Source organism: Lytechinus pictus, chromosome 3, assembly GCF_037042905.1.
Source record: "Lytechinus pictus isolate F3 Inbred chromosome 3, Lp3.0, whole genome shotgun sequence".
Classification (NCBI taxonomy): domain Eukaryota; kingdom Metazoa; phylum Echinodermata; class Echinoidea; order Temnopleuroida; family Toxopneustidae; genus Lytechinus; species Lytechinus pictus.
Genome location: NC_087247.1, coordinates 63887781 through 63909015, shown reverse-complemented (window position 1 = coordinate 63909015; position 21235 = coordinate 63887781). Strand labels below are relative to the sequence as shown.

Sequence of the window (21235 nt, the reverse complement as noted above, 5' to 3'; positions counted from 1 at the left end):
GTTTTGCTTGCCTGGGCGGTATGCGGGTTGAAACCAATTCGTCTGCTGCTAATTCCTCCACTCACAACAGGGTCTACATTCATTTAGTCTAATGCAATTCTGTCCATTAACTTTTCGCCTAACAGCCATATGATCCAATAACCATTTGGTCCAGTCATCACTTCGTCTAATCACCAGTTCGTCTGTGACCATTTCGCCTCATAACTAGTTGGTCTAATATCAATTTTATTGTTAATTTCGCCCAATCAACACTTAGTTCAATTAGACCAAATGGCATATGGAATAAATGGCAATTGGACCAACTTGGTTATTAGACGAAATGGCAGTTAGACCATGAGGATAGTGGACGAACTGATGGTAGACCATGATAGCAGACGAGTTGGCATTAGACCAATTGAAAATAAACCATTGAAACGACAGAGCGATGTCCACTGCTATCCATATGCATAGGCGGATCCAGGGGGAGGGGGCCGAGGGGCCCTCCCCCCTATTGGCGGAGCAAAAAAAAAGGAAAAAAGGAAAGAAAGAAAAAAGAGGAGGGAAAAGAGAGGAGAAAAAAAAGAAGAGGAGGAAGACGAGTGAAAAAAAGAAGATGAGGGGAAGACATGGAAATAAAAAGAATCTTTCATGTCACTATATAAAATTTTCGCTCGCGCTTCGCACTCGCATTGCCTGTTAGGTGTTCCAGGGGCGGATCCAGCCTTCGCCAATAAGGGGGGGGGGGGGCGGAATTATTTTTCAGCCATATTTTCCCCGATCGGCCGCTCGAAGATGATTTTTGGTTTATGTGAAGGGGTAGTCTTCTTAGCTTTATTCTTATAAATCAACATAAATATATAATATCATATTCCTTATTTATATAATATGAGCGCGAAGCGCGAGCTAATTTTTTATAAAAATCTTATGTATTTTTTTCCTAAGATTTGAACATTCTGGGCAATGTCTGTTTTCCTAACAAAGATGTGTATGCAAATAAATAATTACTACGAACGCGAAGCGCGAGCAGAAATGAATTGGTGGAAAAGGTACCTGTTAAAGACTGTATGCAGTTAGTCATGAAGACGTTATATATTTTTAAAATCAAATAATGCGAGCGCGATGCGCGAGCTGAATTTTTTTGACATTTTTACCTAAAGAATGGAAATTCTAAGGAATTTCTGTAACTTAAACAGAATAGGTATATAATAAACAATTGATGCGAGCGCAAAGCGCGAGCTGAAAAATTTTGACATTTCTACATAAAGAATGGAAAATTTTAATCAATTTTTGTAATCGTGAACAGGATAGCTATATAACTTAACAATTGATGCGAGCGCGAAGCGCGAACGGAAAAAAATTCGAGATTTAGACCTAAATACGGGACACTCTATTAATGTTTTGTAAATTTTGAAAAAAATTAGTAATTCCTACATTAATGATGCGAGTACAAACCGCGAGCAGAAAATTATTTATATTGTGATCTGAAACTAGATAATGATTTTAATAGAGAACAAGCGCGTGTTTCATATTTAGACCTAGAATCTAGGCATTCTAAATACATCTTTTATCATGAAAATCAAAGCGAGCGCGAAGCGCGAGCTTAAACTATTCGATATTTTGATCTGAAAAAAGGGTCAATTTCAGCTCTATATTTCAAGCACTTTTTAAAAATAAATTTGTAAATCACGCAAAATAATGAAAGTTTGATTTTCGAGATGAAATATGTTTTGTATATTGACTTCCAAACTTGATATTTAAACTAAATATTGAACAAGATATGAAAATCACCTAACAGGCAATGTGAGCGCGAAGCGCGAGCGAAAATTTTATATAGTGACATGAAAGATTATTTTTATTTCCATGTCTTCCCCTCATCTTACTTTATTCACTCGTCTCTTCCTCTTATTTTTTTCTACTCTCTTTTCCCTTCTTTTTTTTGCTCCGCCAATAGGGGGGGGGGGGGCCTCCCCCCTGGATCCGCCTATGCATATGGATAGCAGTGGACATCGCTCTGTCGTTTCAATGGTTTATTTTCAATTGGTCTAATGCCAACTGTCTGCTATCATTTGGTCTACCATCAGTTCGTCCAATATCCACATGGTCTAACTGCCATTTCGTCTAATAACCAAGTTGGTCCAATTGCCATTTATTCCATATGCCATTTGGTCTATCTGAACTAAGTGTTAATTGGGCGAAATTAACAATAAAATTGATATTAGACCAACTAGTTATGAGGTGAAATGGTCATAGACGAACTGGTGATTAGACGAAGTGATGACTGGACCAAATGGTTATTGGACCATATGGTTGTTAGGCGAAAAGTTAATGGACAGAATTGCATTAGACTAAATGAATGTAGACCCTGTTGTGAGTGGAGAAATTAGCAGCAGACGAATTGGTTTCAACCTGCATACCGCCCAGGCAAGCGAAACAAATTCACGACGTCGTGAATTTCGTCGTGAATAATTCGCGACGAAATTCACGATGTCGTGAATTTCGTCGTCAATTTCGTCGTGAATATGCGCGATTTGGTCTATTAGCGATGTCCCTTCAGGGCCACCATATGATTTCCCCATGATTTTTCAATTGAAGGTCGTTTTAAAATATGTGACAGTAATGATGGGAGTGAACAAATGGTGGTGACTGGTGATGGACTATTCAGGTGGGAGAATGGCAATACAATCTGGTGTTAAGCATTTATCTTTCATAATCTATTTATATTTTTTCCCATTGTTAGGCATATGCTCAGCAAGCTCAGGAGTTGGTTATCAATGAGAGCATCATACTGCAAACTCTTGGTGGGTATTTCCCCCTCCACTTTTCCATGTACATGTATAGTATAAGGTTAACTTTTAGTACACAGCATACTTTTTAAAACTTAATTGAATTTTTTTTTGTAATTGTATCAAGACAATTAATTACACTTCTTCAAAATATGGTATAAAACAGAAATAAGACAATTTGCATTACCCAACCTCTCTAAAAGCAATCACAATCTGTAGGCAAGTCTTCAAAACATAATTAGAAAGGTCCTGCATATATAATATTTAATGGGCTGGGTGCAGAACAAAACGGCTCTTTTCATTTTGTCATACTAATTATTTATCGATCTTGATGTTTTTGGTATCATTGTAAAGAAGAAAAGTAATTTTTTTAAAGTAATGTGCTTAAATTTATTTAAAGCCTTTGTAATGAAGGTGAAACTTTTAGTCTAAACACATTACAAAATATTTATTTTTACTTGACAAAAGCTGTTGTTTTTACACTTGATTTTTGTTTGAGCCTGAACGATTTTTAGATCATGGTCCATGCGGGGCCTGTCCAAGGTCAAGTTTAATTTGATGGTGTGAAGCAATCTTTGTCTAGAGGTACCTACTCTACGAAAAGAAAATTAAAATATAATATTGTTGGCTCAGGTGGTAGAGTGTCCATCTCACAATCGAGAGGTCGGGAGTTCAAGCCCCGGCCGCGTCAGACTAAATGATGTTAAAAGATGTTAAAAGATGGGAGTTGCCAGTGTTAACCTGTTTGGCATTCAACAATTCAAGGGATAGAGCAATGTCGATCTGGCGCTGCATAGTGGTTGCCAATCCCTTGACCAATTGGGCAGAATGAATTTTCGGGTATTTTTTTTATGCGAACAATAAATATATGGATTTTCATTTTTGTCTCACCTGCATAGCAGAGCGAGACTGTAGGCGCCGCTTTTCTGACCAAGGTTAAGTTTCTGAAACGTCATCATAGAAAGTATATGGACCTAGTTCATGAAACTTAGACATAAGGGTAATCAAGTATTACTGAACATCTTGCCTGAGTTTCAGGTCACATGACCAAAGTCAAAGGTCATTTAGGGTCAATGAACTTTTGCGATGTTGGGGGTATTTGTGGAATTGCCATCATAACTTTGAAATTTTATGGATCGAGTTCATGAAACTTGGACGTAAGAGCAATCAGGTATCCTTGAAAATCCAGTGCAAGTTTCAGGTCACATGACCAAGGTCAAAGGTTGTTTAGGGACAACAAACTTTGGTAATATTGGGGGGTATTGTGGAAATGTCATCATAACTTTAAAAGTTTATGGATCTAGTTCATGAAACTTGGACATAAGAGCACCCATGTATCCCTGAATATCCTGTGCACATTTCAGGTCACATGACCAAAGTCAAAGTTCATGTAAGGTCAATGAACTTTGGCCATGTTAGGGGTATTTGTTGAATTTTCAGGGTAGTCGGCGCCCGCCAACCGTGACGCGTGGTAGCGAGAACGTTGATCGTATGAATGTTTTCTTTTGTGAATAATTATTCAATAGCTGTTTTCAAAGTCAGCACAGGCATTCCACTTGTTCTTTTTTTTCTTTAGGTAGGAGCCAATCTTACATTAACACTGACCACAAAGTTCATTTTAGTAATAAATCATAGAATTGTCCTAATAGTAATTGATTTTGATAAATAACAAAAAGCAATTGTAATAATTCATATGAATTTTGGCTTAGAACACAATTTGTATTCAAACAAGCAATGAGCATTTTGTCCCTATTGAAAATCAGGGTTTGAGTAATCCTACATTTTGCTCATCTAATAGTGATCTCTGATTTCATTCTTACAGGTTTTGAAGTGGGTGTTGTACATCCACATACACATGTTGTCAAATGCACTCAGATGATAAGAGGTAAGTCAGGGGTTTTCAACATTAACTGATAAGGCACAGTTACTTATAAAGGACTTTTAATTTAGTGACAAAATGAAAATGAAATATATACTAAAGTGAAACAAAACTATTTCACAAGTGCAAAGGCTCCTTTACTGAGATCAAATAACAATATCAGCTCGGATCATAAAAAACTAATAATAACTTTGAAAAATCTTGTTAATGCAGAGGTCATTGTATACCTTTTGCTCCTGACAGGTTTATTTCATATTTATTACATGATATTTTATATTTCATTCAACACAAATATATTTTATAAATATTATTTAAGTTTACACTTAATATATTGAATAATAGAAATTTGCATGTATTGTAACTAGTCATATATTTATGCACTGTATGATTGTGGCCAATTCACATTTGTAAGAATTCTCTGATATTTTTAATTATTTATTTTCCTATTCTATTGCAGGAAATGTAACATTGAACTGTTTATTTAATAATATGTAAAAAGTGATTAGTTTCCAATGTAAAGAAAAAAAAGGATTATCTTCCTCATTTTATAAGTGATATTCTCTACCTTCTGAAAACATTTTCAGCATTTGCTTCAAATTTTAAGCAGCTATTGCATCAAAAGAGAGATCTTATTGCTGGTGACAATGGGAGATTTTACCAAAACAACCAACATTTCCATGACACAACTTCTTTGTCAAATTGTCTGTGGGGTGTATAGGTGTAACCCATACATTTACATTAGAATGACAGATTTTGATTTGTTTGTTCAAAATAGACCTTATCATTGATCATACATGAATGTGTTCTGAATCATTTTAGTTCAGGAAAAGATACCTCTTGTGTTTTCTCTTTGTAAGGAAGGCAGTGAAATTGATTTGCATATAGATCTTGATGCACATGCATTCTGTCAAGCTTTCTGTACTGATTGATTCAGGTCACATTCTTGTTACTTTCAGCAATAGTTGAACAGTCAATATTCATTTTTCTAATTGTCTCGTGTTTCCCTGTCTGTCCCCCCGTCTCATGGGTGATGTGTTTCTACACCTGTCTCTCCGTCTGCACCGTCTCTGCTCCTCCTTGGGTCGGGCATTGCGTGTGGACGCTGGTCTTGGTGTTGGCACCCTCCCATCCATCGACCCTCTGCTCACCCATTTACCAATGACGGAGTAGCCAGCAAGGACCTGTCCCAGAGCTCCTATTTCTTAGCGACCAACAGGTTGGCTGCCCTAATTGCCTCTGATTGTCAGTAAAATAGTGAAAGTAACATGTGTTTGTATAAAAAAAGAAATTAATGTTGAAGAAGAAATGCAGTATTAAATTTATTTCCAATAGTTGAAACTTGACTCATAGCAAAATTCAGCATTTGCACTGTACTGTTTTAATACATGAAGTCAGCTTACAAAACCAATAATCAAAGGTTGAATACTCTCATTTTGAAATAAAAATAAGAGTAGGATTATTTAAAAAATATATATGTCACATTTGAAGTCAGTATCCTCCATGCCAGGTATGTTAATGTTGAATTTATCTTTGAGTCAGGATTGATCTGAACTTTTATAAATTGTATGTTGTGTAAGATATTACTGAGTGAATACAGTCGGCAACAAATTATTCATGTCCTTCCTCATTTTGACATTTATTCAATTTTGAAAATTTAGTAATTTAGCCAATTTTCTTTAAGAAAAAACAACAATTTACATACATGTTTTAAAATATTAGATATTACATCTAAATTAAGCAACTTTTGATATTGAAGTACAGACAGAAAATAAAAAGATATTTCAATTTACCAAGGTAAATGAATAATTTTGATGCTGACTGTATGTTCATTTCCATTGAGAGCACTTTGGATTAGAAAATATAAGATTGCTGAAAAGAACGAAAAAATAGAGGGAAAAGAGAGACAGGTTGAATAAGTTCAAATGATAATTTACCCGTGAATGCATATAGTAAGAATACTCATTGACTAATTGACATCTTTCCTTTTTTTCTGCATTGTAGCCTTTGTTTCCAGGTGCCTGCTGTAAATACATTCATCGACTAATGGAGTTAAAATCATGAAAATCTTCTTTCATCATTTTAGAAACATTCTTAAATGTAGTTTATCACCCAGTTGAAGTAATGAATTTTCCCATATTATGATATGTTTCTCAGATAGTGATTTAAAATAGGAGGAAAAATATTAAAGGCCTTCAGGTGTAATAGTAAGCCATTTAAGAGGGAAATTAAAAGGATGAATTAGTTTCCTTGAATTGATGTGAGAAAGATGAGTAATGTTAGAACATAGGTAATTATGAGAAGAAATGGTAAACTGCATTTTTTGTTATTTATCATTCCCATAGCGATAAAAACTTATATTGAAATTGCAAAGTTTGTCATTTTACATACTGCGTAGGTTATGTGATATTTTAACTTGTAAACCTCGTTCAGATTTAACAGGGAATTTCAATCTCGTATTTCCAACTTGTAACCTCGTTCAGATTGGTCTATTTAACAGCAAATTTCAATCCCATAATTCCACCCCCCCCCCCTTCTCCATCTATGCGCTTGTACTATATTTATGCCTCCGCCCACGCTGTCAACCGTAGGTGTTTGCTGTAGGCATTATTTATTTGGGTCATTTGTCCTGTCACCTTGTTTTAGTTGTTACAAAAGAACCATTTCACTGATAAACTTCAAAGTGGGTCCAAGTTTACTCAATACAGGAGTGATGATCTGATTAATTTGTTGGGTCATGAGATAAAAGGAAAAATTGGTCATTATATACAGTAGATTCTGCCTAAGTTTTCCTCAACTAAGTCAAAATAATCATCTAACACGAAGCATTATTTGAGACAAGAATATGCAAAATGTCTTATTACATTTTCAAAGTCAAACAGATCTGTGTAGTCCCAAGAAATTATACTCAGGCAGAGTCACCTGAACATTGGAATATCTTGTTCTCATGATAAATGGAGAACTGTTTGAGGTATTAACTTCAAACTTGGCTCATATATGTATGTATGTATATAGGAATGATGATGATTTCATTAGATTTTGAGGTCGTGAGTTCAAAGTCACAGTGATCGTTACATACATTGTATCATTTTGTTCTTACGTTAACTTGAAAACCATTTGAGAGTTCAATTTCATACTAGGTTTGTATGTGAGTGAAAATGATCGATTTAAAGTTCGGGTTTTCGGTCAGAAATCATTATTTGAAAATTATGCAATATTCATTGTATTCTTTTATCTGACAATTACAGATGCGTAATTTTGAATGTGTGCAGTTTAGAACAAATCTAGTTTTTATGGTTCCTCGTTATTAAATGATTTGTTAAATTTCAGGAAAATTTTGAATTAATTATTCCTATAACGGCGGGGGAGGGCTTAATGACCCTACCCCTTCAAGATTTTCTTCAACCATTCAGGCTTGTCAAAGTTTTTTACCACACTGCTGATATTTTTTTACTTTAAGGTCTTGCATATCTTATGAGACCAAATTTGCAACTCCCAGATACGTGGTTCTGAAATTATGCAACGTTTTGTAAACTGCATGCCAGACCTAAAATTGCTCTTATTTATGTAGGGATGCTACAAAGAATCGTTATTATTTACACCAAAAACTAGCATTCTGGGAACTTTTCTTTTACTATTTCAGAAGTTTTACCACTACAGCCAATATATATCACATAATACCATTTTCAATTTTTTGCAATGCGCGAGATTGGAGACCAAGATATCTTGAGGTTAGGGTTTAAAAAAAAAGGACAAAAAGACGGGTCAATTCAAATTATTGTATATGTCATGATATATACAAACAGAGTTTTTTTTTTCCAGGCAAATATAGAACTGTCAATGCGCATTCCTTTTTTTCTTGACACAGACCTTGAAACGTTCTTTGTCCTTTTATTACAAAATTTGTTCATTGCATTAAAATGAAGTCAGCATTTTACAGTGACATCCTCCAAGAATTCTAATCAAAATTAATTGACTTAACAATGAATGACTCTTGTCTCCCCCCCCAAAAAAAAAGGAGTAGTAAAATGTATTAACAATTCAACTGAACTTTTAAGTGAAGACATAGGGAATTTGCAATTTCCTTTTCATGCTTCACACCAAAGTGCTCTCATTGGAAAAGAAATATAACATGCCATATGTGGTGATTTTATCACAACCTTATGAAATGTATTTTGTCCTTGATGTACAGCCTTCACCTGACCACATTCTGCCTGAAGTACAAGCCAACTGTTGTAGCCTGTGTTTGCATTCACCTAGCCTGTAAATGGACTCAGTGGACGGTAATTGTTCATATTTATTATATGCCGCATACTAAGAATCTTGCTATAGGATTGGTCAAAACCAATCATGTTATAAAGGGTAGTTTCCCCATCAATCATCACTCACAGTGATGGAACTTTTGTGTTTTGCTGATCACTTCAGCCCATAGGGTCATAAAGATGCACGCACGCACTGTACAAACGCGCTAGCAGTACAACTTTACGCAAAATAAAAGTGTATTGCCCTTTGATTGTTTTGTTGTGATGGTAAAATTATGATGTCACAATTATCTTGCTGGAGCAAGATCTAGATGTTTGCGATCAGTTTACCTATGAGCTAGCATTAAAACAAGCACATCGACTTGACTGAATTTTTTCTTTTAATGGAAACCTTTATTTTTTATAAATGAAACTTCCTTCTTGTAGAGACATAAATATCAGTTTCTCTGTTTATAGTATTTATCGATGTGGAATATAGATTCAAAAGCATATATAATCTCCTCTTCATTTCATGTGATGAGGCAAACTATCACTTCCTCAGCAAGCTGGTTGTACTTTATATCTTTCCTCAGCTTCGCTTCCGAAAGATCGCTATATCCAGCTTACCTCGAAATTGATAGTTTCGTGGTAACCATCACCTTCACTAATGATTACTTGCTCACTATCAAGCAACATATACACTATTACACCTCCAATGAATAGGATTTTGTTCCATTTTCAGATGTTCCTTTTTTTTACCCAGTTGAACCCTATCTAGGCTAGGGTATTTTGGGAGATATGGCCGGGGGGCTAGCAGGCCCCTTCCCCCTTGAGATTTCGACCGAGATTTGAGATTCAACTTGAGATTTCATGTGAACAACTTTCCCTTTGGTGGACTAAAATACCCCCCAAAATGTCTCTTTTTGCTCTTCCTTATGGTGATACAAACTCTTTATCCATAATGTATTCTTTGAAAATTTGTATTACATGCCCTCCTATAGAAAGAATACATTTTAAGTGAAATATATATACAAAAGTACTGGGAGAGTTGTTCACAAGTGACATCACACATCTTTGTTGCATTGCCAATAGGAGGATCTCCATAGTATTTAGTGATCGCAATATTCAAATGCTCATAACTTTCTCATTATGTGTCAGATTTTTTCAAACTTTCATTGATCTGTTTATTTGATTTTTTCTGTTTTCACACAAGCTATCTTGTTCCAAAGGTTATATTTTCCTTTAAAGGGGAAGTTGAACCCAATTAAAAGATGATTTGAATTAAAAATAGAAAAATCTAACAAGCATAAAACTGAAAGTGAAAATTTCATCAAATTCTGATATAAAATCAAATAAGAAAGTTATGACATTTTAAAGTTTCGCTTGAATTCACAAAACAGTTATTTGCACATCCTGGTCGGTATGCTGATGAGGGGATGTATGACATCACCCACTCATCATTTCTTTTGTATTTTTTTATATGAAATATGAAATGATTTTATTTTGTCATTTTCATTTGAAACAAGGTTTTATTCCCCCCTGAACATGTGGATTGCATATTGTTACATATTGTGGTTCATCAAGAGGGTACTTATTGTCAAATCTGTGAAAAATGTTTTATTAAAACAATAACAAAATGAAAGAAATAGTAACTGTCATTTGCATATCACAGAGTTTTGCATATAACCGTTTCGTGCAAAAAAGCGAAACTGAAAACGTACCAACTACTATCTAACATCCGATTTTGATGAAATTTTCAGTGTTATGCTTGTTTGATTTTCCTATATTGATTCAAATCAGCTTTTTTTTTTTGGGGGGGGGGGGGTGGACTTGACATTTAACTGAAGTTGTATGACAGTTGAATGGAGGTAATGCAATGGATCGGGATTGACCAGGCCCCTCTAATGTTATTTTGAAAATGATGTATTCAATTGTACATTGTAGATTCCCAAGTCCAATGATGGGAAAGGCTGGTGGGAGTATGTTGACCCATCTGTTACAGAGGCCCACCTTGATGGTAAGTTATGTCTTTCTCTTTTTTCTCTATTTCTTTCTCTATTCTAACACTTGGACCAACTTTTAATCAAACATTACTCCAGACAGATTTAAGTGATTCACACATACCATGAATGTTAACTAGCAGATTAGACACAAAGGCCAGAATTCACAAAGGTGGTTTTGAAAATCCACGGTTGAGTCTATGGTCTGCAGATTTCCTGTATAAATTACGCTTATTTTACTGCATATATTAAAAAAAATGTCCAATGCTGATGCACGCTTTTGTCTAGAGTGCGCCAAATTGATGCCTGTTGCCGTGCTTATCCACGCTATTTTATTCATGAGTCTACTGTTTTTGAATAATGAGTCCACTCTTCAAACAGTGGACTCCTGAATAAAATAGCGTATCTAACCATGGTTAACAGGCATCAATTTGGCGCACTGTGACAAAAGCGCGCATCAGCATTGGACATTTTTTACACAAGCGCCCGATACGTGCTAAATTAAGCATAATTATACAGGAAATCTGCATAAACCATGGACTCAACCGTGGGTTTTCAAAACCACCTTTGTGAATTTGGGCCAAAAGGTTTAAAGCTAAACTTGGATCCATTTTACAGTAAGGTCCATAGTCAAGAAGAATTTTTTAAAGGACTCCATTCTAATACTTGTGCGGCATATATTTGTTATATGGCGCAATGTCATGGGCAATGCTTTGTTTTCACTGTGTTCACATTAATCATGGCAGTCAGGTTTCAGGCCAAATGGGTTATACTTGTATCATAAAATCAAGTGATAGTGTCATAAAACTATATATATATATATGTAATATGTATATATATATATATAAACACAACATCAAAAGTAAGTTCCCCCCTAAAGAACCCCATCAAATCGTCCAGTATAACAAATCAGTCAAGTTGAAACCAAGCATGGGATATAGCTAGGGTTAGAAAGTGGTTTTTCGAAAATTAGCGACATCCGTGACTTAATGAGCACAACATGAACAAAAAAATGACACTTTAAAAAAAACAGCAACAATGATTTGTTTTGTGAAAATTACAGTACGGTCGCATGTCATAAGGTGGTCCAATTTCGCGAACAGGATAAAAATGGTCAATTTTTTTTTATATATATGTTATAGGTATTACCATTCTGTAAATGAAAAAGTTTTCAAGTCTCAAATACCTTTAAGTTTTCCTTCAAATGACTAATTAACGGCTAATTATTACGTAGACGTCAATGTAAATATGAATTTTGAAATGTGTTTTTCTCAAATTGGACCTGCTGCACATAAAATGGTGTCAAAAGTTAATGTAACATTGGATTTAATTTCACATTTTTGCCCCCAAAATGCCTGTCACTGTTAGTATGTTTGGCAAAATGACTGCATCATGGGTAGAAATATTTGTTGCAATGATACACAACATTTGTACTAAAAATTAAGATTACAAAATAGATAATTAACCAAATTTCTCCAGTTTACTAATTGATTAGGTTGCAGATCAGAGCTCAGATACACATGTATTTCATTCCTGCATATTTTCAAAATTGTCAAATCTTTGTAACATTTAGTTAATCCCTGCTTTTAAACTGCCTAGAAATATGAGGCTGACAGTCATATTACATATTATATTAAGTTGTTAATTAAGTTTAATTGACATTCTATCATTCACCGCATCCACTGGCCCCACCACCCCTGTTACTTCAAACTTAATGTGCTTTAGTTTATGTTTCCTGATATTGTATTGAAAATAGTAATATATTTAGCCTATAGTTCTAGCTTTAAAATGAGATCTTACTCAATAAATTTGGTCAAGATGCTGTGATGTAGCAACAATTTATACAACACATGGATAGATCCTTGACAGCTGATTGGATGAAAGCGTGTCACGTGACATTCAGAGGAATCAGCTATAGCACGCTAAGATATGCTAGCCGTGCTATAGTCGACTATTGCACGCTCGTGCTATAGTCGACTGTAGCACGCTGAAGTAAATGAGCCAGCACTGCAAGAACCCTGGGCACACTGAACCCATGGTCATGCCCCGTACACGTTAAGTGAATACGCGCATACGTAATCACGTTTTCGTATCTCTGACCGATGTACGTAGCACTGCACATACACGTTGCTAAGCTGAACACAATGCGCGTACGTACGTTACTAAGCAAATTATTCCCAGGGTACGGCTGCGTACCTTCTGGATTTCCTTCTGGGTTTTATGGAATTCGTTCACAAATTGGACTTCATGGATCTATGTTGAAAATACTTGACTCTCCTGGGATTACTGGAGTAAATCTACTGACGCTCAAAAGACAACATTATAAGCAAAATAAGACCTAACGTGCGTTAGTCATAGACTACACCTATAGATCTAGTCTAAAGTAGCTATCGGTGTTGTATAAAACAAATATTCAATGTTGTATTCGTGCGACGTTCCGAATATTACATTCGTTGCAAGTTGAAACAGTCTATTCAACTCCGCTTTGCGTCGTTGAATAGACTGTTTCAACTTGCACACTCATGCAATATTCGGAACGATCGCACTCATCAACATTGAATATTTGTATATTATCCATTGCACTGTGTGGGAAAATTGTTCATCCGCCACCCTTTTTGCATACCCAACTTATGAAATGCGACTAGTAATGCTTGCTTTCACGGCTTACGAATCACAAATTAAAGACAATATGAGTAATTTTCAGATTCGTAAGAGTGATTTAAATTAATTTCAGTTCATTTTCAATGTGATCAAGCATGAAGTGAAATGCAGTTTAAAAGCATTGCCAAGCTTGCACCTTGTGCCATCTTGTCACATCCCTTTTCTTTCAAAGTCATGCTTAGTCAGGATTCCATTCATGGGATGTTCAATTAGGAGGTATTCCTAAAATTATGAATAATTCAACACATATTATGTGGTAACAGCAATGAAATGTAGACATATACAACCAATAAAATTTCTGACCAACATACAGTCTTTTACACCAAACACAACACTTTCATTGCACTAAGTGACCATGCCCAAGTTATCTGATCAGGAGAGGGCAATTGCAATTGGCTTGTTGGAGACTGGAACCTCTGTTAAACTGTTAAAGGGTTGGCTCGAAGAATGGGTGTCAGCCCCAATGCCATCAGAAAGCTGCCCAGATGTTGGAAGAAGAATGGAATGCCATCCTCCAGCAAAGAGCCACAAGACTCATGAACACCATGAGGCAGCGTTGCCAAGAAGTCATTGACAGACGTGGTGGCTACTCATATTATTAAACTGTCAGTATACTGTCTGATAAAGAGCAGTCAATAAAGCACAGATTTTGCTGTTTTTGAAAGTGTGTAATTTTCTGTTTGTGTTGTGCTCATTCAGGCATTAAGTCATGGATATCTCTTATTTTCGAGAATCTGATTCCTAACGATCCTAGCAATATCCCATGCTTGGTTTCAACTTGAATAATTTGTTACACTGGCAGATTTGATGGGGTTCTTTAGGAGGGAACTTACTTTTGATGATGTGTTATATATATAAAGTTATATGTATATATATATATATGAATAAATATATATATATACACATATGTATATATATATATATATATATATATATTGTGGAAGAAATGAATGAAGAGAACAATGGTAGGCGTAGCTTAAATCAAGGTTCCCTAGTGCTATCAGCCCTTTGGAAAAATTGGTGATGCCGAAAAAGTGCCTCTGCCGGGAATTGAACCCGGTCTTCCATCTTTGAACGCTGGTGCCTTAACCACTAGACCACAAATATGGGTTCATGGCTAGGGCCACCCTGATCCACTTGACCATCAGATAAACAGATTTTCGACACCACCTATTAATTTTCCTTTATTGGGTATAGGTGAGTTTTTAACAGTGACAAGCTTGTCATTGTGAAAAATAGTGCAAGCATGGCATAAACCAAGTGCAGGATTTTGGAAAGAGAATTGTTTATACTTTGGTACTGAAATTTTTTTCCAATTATGCAAGAGAAGACTTGTAGGCAACTCCAGATTTTCCATTTCACCTATATTTCTAGGCATGTTGTTGTTAAGTACCTACATAATTACAGCAGTGCAAACTAAAAGAAGGTATGGAAAGGCAGTTAGACAAAAATCGATAAGGAATATTTGATGCTGGTTATTGGCATATGTGCTTTTGTCAGCAAAAGTGCTGAATTTGTATTATTAAAACTAGGTCTGATTCGAAACAGTACCGACAAAGCCACGTTTATGCTCTGGAATATCAAAGTAATTATTTATTTTATATTATTTCTATTTCTTTGTGTATTTACTTGTAATAGGCCTTTAGGGCCCCGTGAGAGAATGATGTGACTGATGGTGCTACTCTGTATAAATAAGACTCAGTAACTCAATGATGATGATGATGATGATGCTGATCCATGATGATGATGATGATGATATGATGGTGATGATCCATGATGATGATGATGATGATGATCCATATGATGATGATGATGATGATGATGACAATGATGATGGTGATGGTGGTGATGGTGATGATCCATGATGATTATGATGATGATGATGATCCATGATCCATGATGATCCATGATGATGATGATGATGATGATTCATGATGATGATGATGATGATGGTGGTGATGGTGATGATCCATGATGATGATCTTAACGTAATCCTCTTCTGACTTCACACCTGGCAATGTATAAGGCCTCTATAGCTGAATGCCAGTTTCTTCTATTCTGGGCAAGTATTCCCAGCCCATTCCAGGTTTGGTTTATTGGTTTCATTTTCTGTTTGATAGTTCTCCATGTCCCTTTTAGGAACTTGGCTTGTTTTCCACACTCATGCATTGTCCTTACATTTTAACAAGCAATTCTTGTTTTGTGTTTGGGTGACATGATAGATGTTCTCGGAGTAACATCTTCCTCTCGGCTTTCATCGTCTGTTGTTTAAACAGTGGCTCTATATGCATACCCAAAACATTGTTTCAGCTGTGTTGGTTTCTGTAGTAGCATGTAGGGGTAGGGTAGCTAGCCTTACACCCACCCAACCCTCCTCTTAACATGGACTTGGACCGGCTATGGTAGATGGTGATGATATTAATGGACTTGGACCGGCTATGGTAGATGGTGATGATATTAATGGACTTGGACCAGCTATGGTAGATGGTGATGATATTAATGGGAAAATAAATACTGTATGGCCCTAGCATCTAATTTTTCTGCTTTGTTTTCTATGATTTCATGCATTTGGTAATTGATTACATATTTCACACTTTTCATGCTACAGACTTGACAAGAGAGTTTCTGAACATCATTGACCGCTGTCCTGCTCGCCTAAAGAAGAGAATAATGGGATACAACAAGGTATGTAAACTTTTTTGTTATTCTTGTTATTTTTATATTATCCCAAGTTTATCCCAAGGTTAATCAAGTATTACTGAACATCCTGCCTGAGTTTCACGTCACATGACCAAGGTCAAAGGTCATTTGGGGTCAATGAATTTAGACCATGTTGGGGGAAGCAACATCAAAATCTTAACCTAAGGTCAAGTTTTTGAAATGTCATCATAACTTAGAGAATATATGGACCTAGTTCATGAAACTTGGACATAAGGTTAATGAAGTATTACTAAACATCTTGCCGGAGTTTCAAGTGACATGACCAAGGTCAAAGGTCATTTAGGGTCAATGAACTTTGGCCAAGTTGGGGGTTTCTGTTGAATTACCATCATAACTTTGAACGTTTATGGATCTGATTCATGAAACTTGGACATAAGGTTAATCAAGTATTAGTGAACATCCTTTCTGAGTTTCAGGTCACATGACCAAGGTAAAAGGTCATTTAGGGTCAATGAACTTTGGCCAAGTTGGGGGTATTTGTTGAATTACCTTCATAACTTTGAAAATTTATGGATCTAGTTCATGAAACTTGGACATTAGGTTAATCAAGTACCACTGAATATCCTGTGCGAGTTTCAGGTCACATGACCATGGTCAATGGTCATTTAAGGTCAATGAACTTTGGCCGTGTTGGGGGTCTTTGTTAAATTACCATCCTAACTCTGAAGGTTTATGGATCTAGTTCATAAAACTTGGACATAAGAGTAATCGAGTATCACTGAACATCCTGTACGAGTTTCAGGTCACATGACCATGGTCAAAGGTCATTTAAGGTCAATGAACTTTGGCTGTGTTGGGGGTATTTGTTGAATTACCATCCTAACTCTGAAGTTTATGGATCTATTTCATAAAACTTGGGATATAAGAGTAATCCAGTATCACTGAACATCCCCTGTGAGTTTCAGGTCACAAAATCAAGGTCAAAGGTCAGTTAAGGTCAACAAACTTAGGCCATGTTGGGGTAATTGTTGAATTGCCATCATAACTTTGAAAGTTTATCGATAGAGTGAATGAAATGTGGACATGGTTGTAGTTGACAAGTCTTAAGTCACCGTTCAAATGCCATCTATGGTCAATGAACGTGGTATTATGTCATTATATGAATGGTGTTTTTGTGAATGATTATTTTATAGTAGTTTTCAAAGTTAGCACTGCTGCTATATTAAATCGCGTAATGCAGGCGAGACTGCCAGAGGCGTTCCACTTGTTAGTATAAATCTATGCTAATTGTTTTTTTCTTTTTACCAGAGCGCCAACTCTGCTAAAGATGTTAAACGACCAAGATCTGAAGGCCAATCTAGTAGTGAGAATTCACAGCAAGCTGGGAGTTCCACCCAAGTTGACAGCAAGGCATCCACCAGCTCATCAGTTTATGATTTCTCATTTGATTCAAAGCCAGCTAGCGGATTTGACCAGTATTCAGACAGTGAAGATTCAAAATGTGAAGAACCTTCCTCTCAAAAGACTGAACCCACTGTTCAAAAGAGTGAAAAGAAAGTAAAAGTATCCATTGAAGAGTACAAGAAGAGCAAAGATAGAGAACGTAAAGAAAAAGATATACTTGCAAAGCAGCAACAACGTTCTAGTGCAGGGGATAAGCCTGATACAGGTGGAGTGGGAAGTAGTAGGGCATTACCTAAAGATTTCATCAAACAGGGGCCAAAGCTTTTGCCTAGTAACATCGAAAACATAATCAGTTCAAAAGAAAGAATACCTTATGGGCTAGAAAAGTTATCCTCAGGAAAAGAGTCTGTTCACCTTCCACATGAAAAATCTCACACAGGTCATGACAGAATACCCTCTAATCATGAAAAACGTCCATCCCAGGATAAACATCTATCAGGGTCCAAGAGAACTTTACCGTCTCATGATAAAATGCATTCAGGGCATACAAAGGGACCATCTGGGCCTGACAGGTTATCTACAGAAAGAAATTCTGGAATTGAAAAGCCTTTTTCAAGTCATGGGAGAGATCCTGTTCGACCACTTGTTCATGACCAGACTTCTTCAAGCCTTGGGATAAGACCACAGGATAAAGTTGCTGCCTCATCTCTTGGTTCAGCGAAGCATTCCGGAAGTGCAAAGCAGAAGGATCATAGGAGATCAGAGCTTCACATACCTGCATCTGCAGGAAGTAGTAAAGAAGCACCGAGTTTACCAACTGAAAGGACGTTATCAGTCAAGGTAAAAGATGTCTTAGGAAAAGAGCACGGGCAAAGAAGCTATGCTCAGGCTGTCAAATCGGCAAAGCATCAAAAGGAGCACACGAGTAGACCTGAACATCCCACTTTGCATCCAGAAAAAGCTGTCAAAGAAAGAAAACCAGAAGCTCCAAAAGAATCTCTGCATATTATGAGAGAAGAACCAGAACAAGAGCATGCCACTCAGGGAACTCTTGATCTTCTTAATCAGATAAGTGCAGAAATCATGAAAGACATTGAAAAAGAAACCACAAATCCTACAGATCCTGTTGTTTCTCATCCTGTGCCTATTCTCCAAAGTGTAAAGAAGGAATCAAGGATTCCAGAAGATTTGAAAGATAGATTACAGGTACCACCTGTACCAACTTCTGTCAAACCTGTTGAAAAGTCACATGGGGAATCTGAGAGTGATGATATCATTGCTGATGTGGTTTCTCCTTTAGGCGCCATTCTTGAAGAAAGAAATGATCGGCATGAAAGCAAAGAGGAAAGAAGAGAAGAAAGGGAAAGAAAAAGAGAAGATAGGGAAAGACGAAGAGAAGGACATCGGTCAAAGAAAGATGAAAAAAGGCATAAATCCCACAAGCACCGTCATCGTTCTCCAGGTTCTTCTCATAAACATAGTTTGGAAAATGATAACGGTGAAGGCAGTGGGGACATGGCCCCTTCCAAAAAGCAAAGGCTTGATCAAGCCGGTTCTACACACACCGTCCTGACTACATCAAAGGGAATTAAATTAAAGATTAAAGGTTTAGGCAACTCTTTTAACAATGGTAGTGAACATGGAAAAGATACTGAGAAAGCAAATGAAAACTGTGATTCTCCAGGCAGTGTTTCACTGAAATTGAACTTGAGCAAATTGACTTCTTCTCCTCGAGAAACGGGTAAGGAGAGGGATAGCAATCATCACCATCATCACCACCACAGATCTCACCATAAACACAAATCCAGGCATTCCCGAAGCAAAGATGGACACCGTAAGCACTCTGTTAGCCCTGGACCATCTAGTGCTTCAGATGCTTCACCTGCCATCTCCCCATCCAAGAAGAAAACTGTGGAGATGTATGAGACAGCAACAAACCTACAAAATCAATCTTTACTTGACCTACCTATGCCACCAAGTATCTCAAAAACTTCATCTCGTCATGCCTCGCCAGTCACCAAGCATGGCAAACGGAAAAGAGAATCCAATCCTCCCCTACCTAATGAAGATGTCCCTCCTCCGCCACCACCACCACCCCAATCCAAATACAGGTTACCTGCCAGTTCTAGTTTGCAATCTATGCAGTTTTCCACCATTGATGCTTCTGCTTTGTATGATATTCAACCTCCTTTACCAAGTGGAAGACCCAGAGAGCAAAGACCCCCACCACCTCCTCCAGTTACTACTTCCCAAAGAAGACCCCATCTTCCACATTAAAATTCAATCTGGTGGATCTGGCCATATTAATTTCTCTCCCAACTTTGCTTGGACATTTATTTTATATCTATTTTTTACAGATTGGTGATAAAAAGATTATGACTGAAAGGTGCTGTAATATCAAACCAGGTCTTCTCTTTTACAAGAATCCCCCATACTGCATTCACCCGTATATGCATAGGTTACACTGCTAATCAAGCGAATGCATCTAAATACACACACACACACATATAATATGTGATGAAAAGCTGAAGACAAATTTCACAATGGGTAATTAATGAATGCAGAATGTGATGTTCAAATATTTTGTTGTTGAATCTTCTTCATTTTGAATTTTGTGCTGCTTAATGCAATTGGACAGTTTGTTTTTTTGTTTCAATCCCCCTCCTGTGAAGAGTTTTTTAAAAGTGGATTTGGCAAAAAGTCTTGTGATGTTTTGGTATACAGTACTCGTGAAAAAAAATGATCATAAGTGATTTATATCATTTCTGGTGGATTATCTTATTTCTAATTCATGAATTACTTGTGAAAGAGAAGGGGGAAAAAAGAAACATGTTCGAAGAGAACAAAAAATGAAGAAAAAAAATCATATAAAGCATGTACATACCTTATATTGTGTACATTGTAAGAGGTGAATTAGTTCATGTGTAACATGTATGAACAATCTTTATCATATCATTTCTTTGTATAAACCTATCAAAAGATATATGAAATATTAGGTATCTAAAGAAGAAATAAGGAATACTGATATTTTGTATTAACATATGAGCTGGTTCTGAGGCTATGTTTTTGTATGATATGTAAAGTTGCACTTAAAAAAGAATAACATTAAATTATTCTCAGGAAATGTTAGTCTTATTCAACATGTACAGATTACTGAAGAAATAACTTTCAAAGAGCATGAAAATCAAGAAGTGTGAATCTCATTGGTGGATAATTTTAAGGTTTTTATTAAGGGGGAGGGGTCTTTTTTTTTAAATAAGTAGCCCTTTTACTTCTTTGTCAGAGGTTTAATACAAGGAAGTGATATTTTGCAAAGTATGTTGTACTGTACTTCAGTTTATACAGGAAATCTTACCCCAAATGATAAACATGTGTGATGAAAATTAGATTTAATATGAGCTTTTATGTATAATACCATTAAGATGTGTTGGTGAAAAAAATTTAGCAAGGTATTCTGTATGCATTTTTTCTCTATGATCACAACCCTTTGTATGATTGGGAGCTGGGGAGTGTAAAAGATATTGTGAATGAATACCATATCACCAGAAATAGTTCCCCACACACCAAAGAACTATATCAACTTCCTTGCTTGAAAAAAAAAACACCACATAGTGGCTATGCCCATGTTAT

General features: G+C 36.2%; 1 protein-coding gene across 1 annotated transcript in view; it reads left to right on the top strand.

The window, feature by feature from the left end:
- LOC129255414 (cyclin-T-like) overlaps positions 1–21235 on the top strand; it is a 29378-nt gene extending 8143 nt beyond the window's left edge. The window contains exons 2-8 of the mRNA XM_064096050.1: positions 2717–2777; positions 4585–4647; positions 5812–5857; positions 8831–8921; positions 10824–10896; positions 16149–16225; positions 17510–21235. Of these exons, the coding sequence (XP_063952120.1) occupies positions 2717–2777; positions 4585–4647; positions 5812–5857; positions 8831–8921; positions 10824–10896; positions 16149–16225; positions 17510–19882 (2784 nt within the window). The 3' untranslated portion in view covers positions 19883–21235. The remainder of the gene's footprint in view (positions 1–2716; positions 2778–4584; positions 4648–5811; positions 5858–8830; positions 8922–10823; positions 10897–16148; positions 16226–17509) is intronic.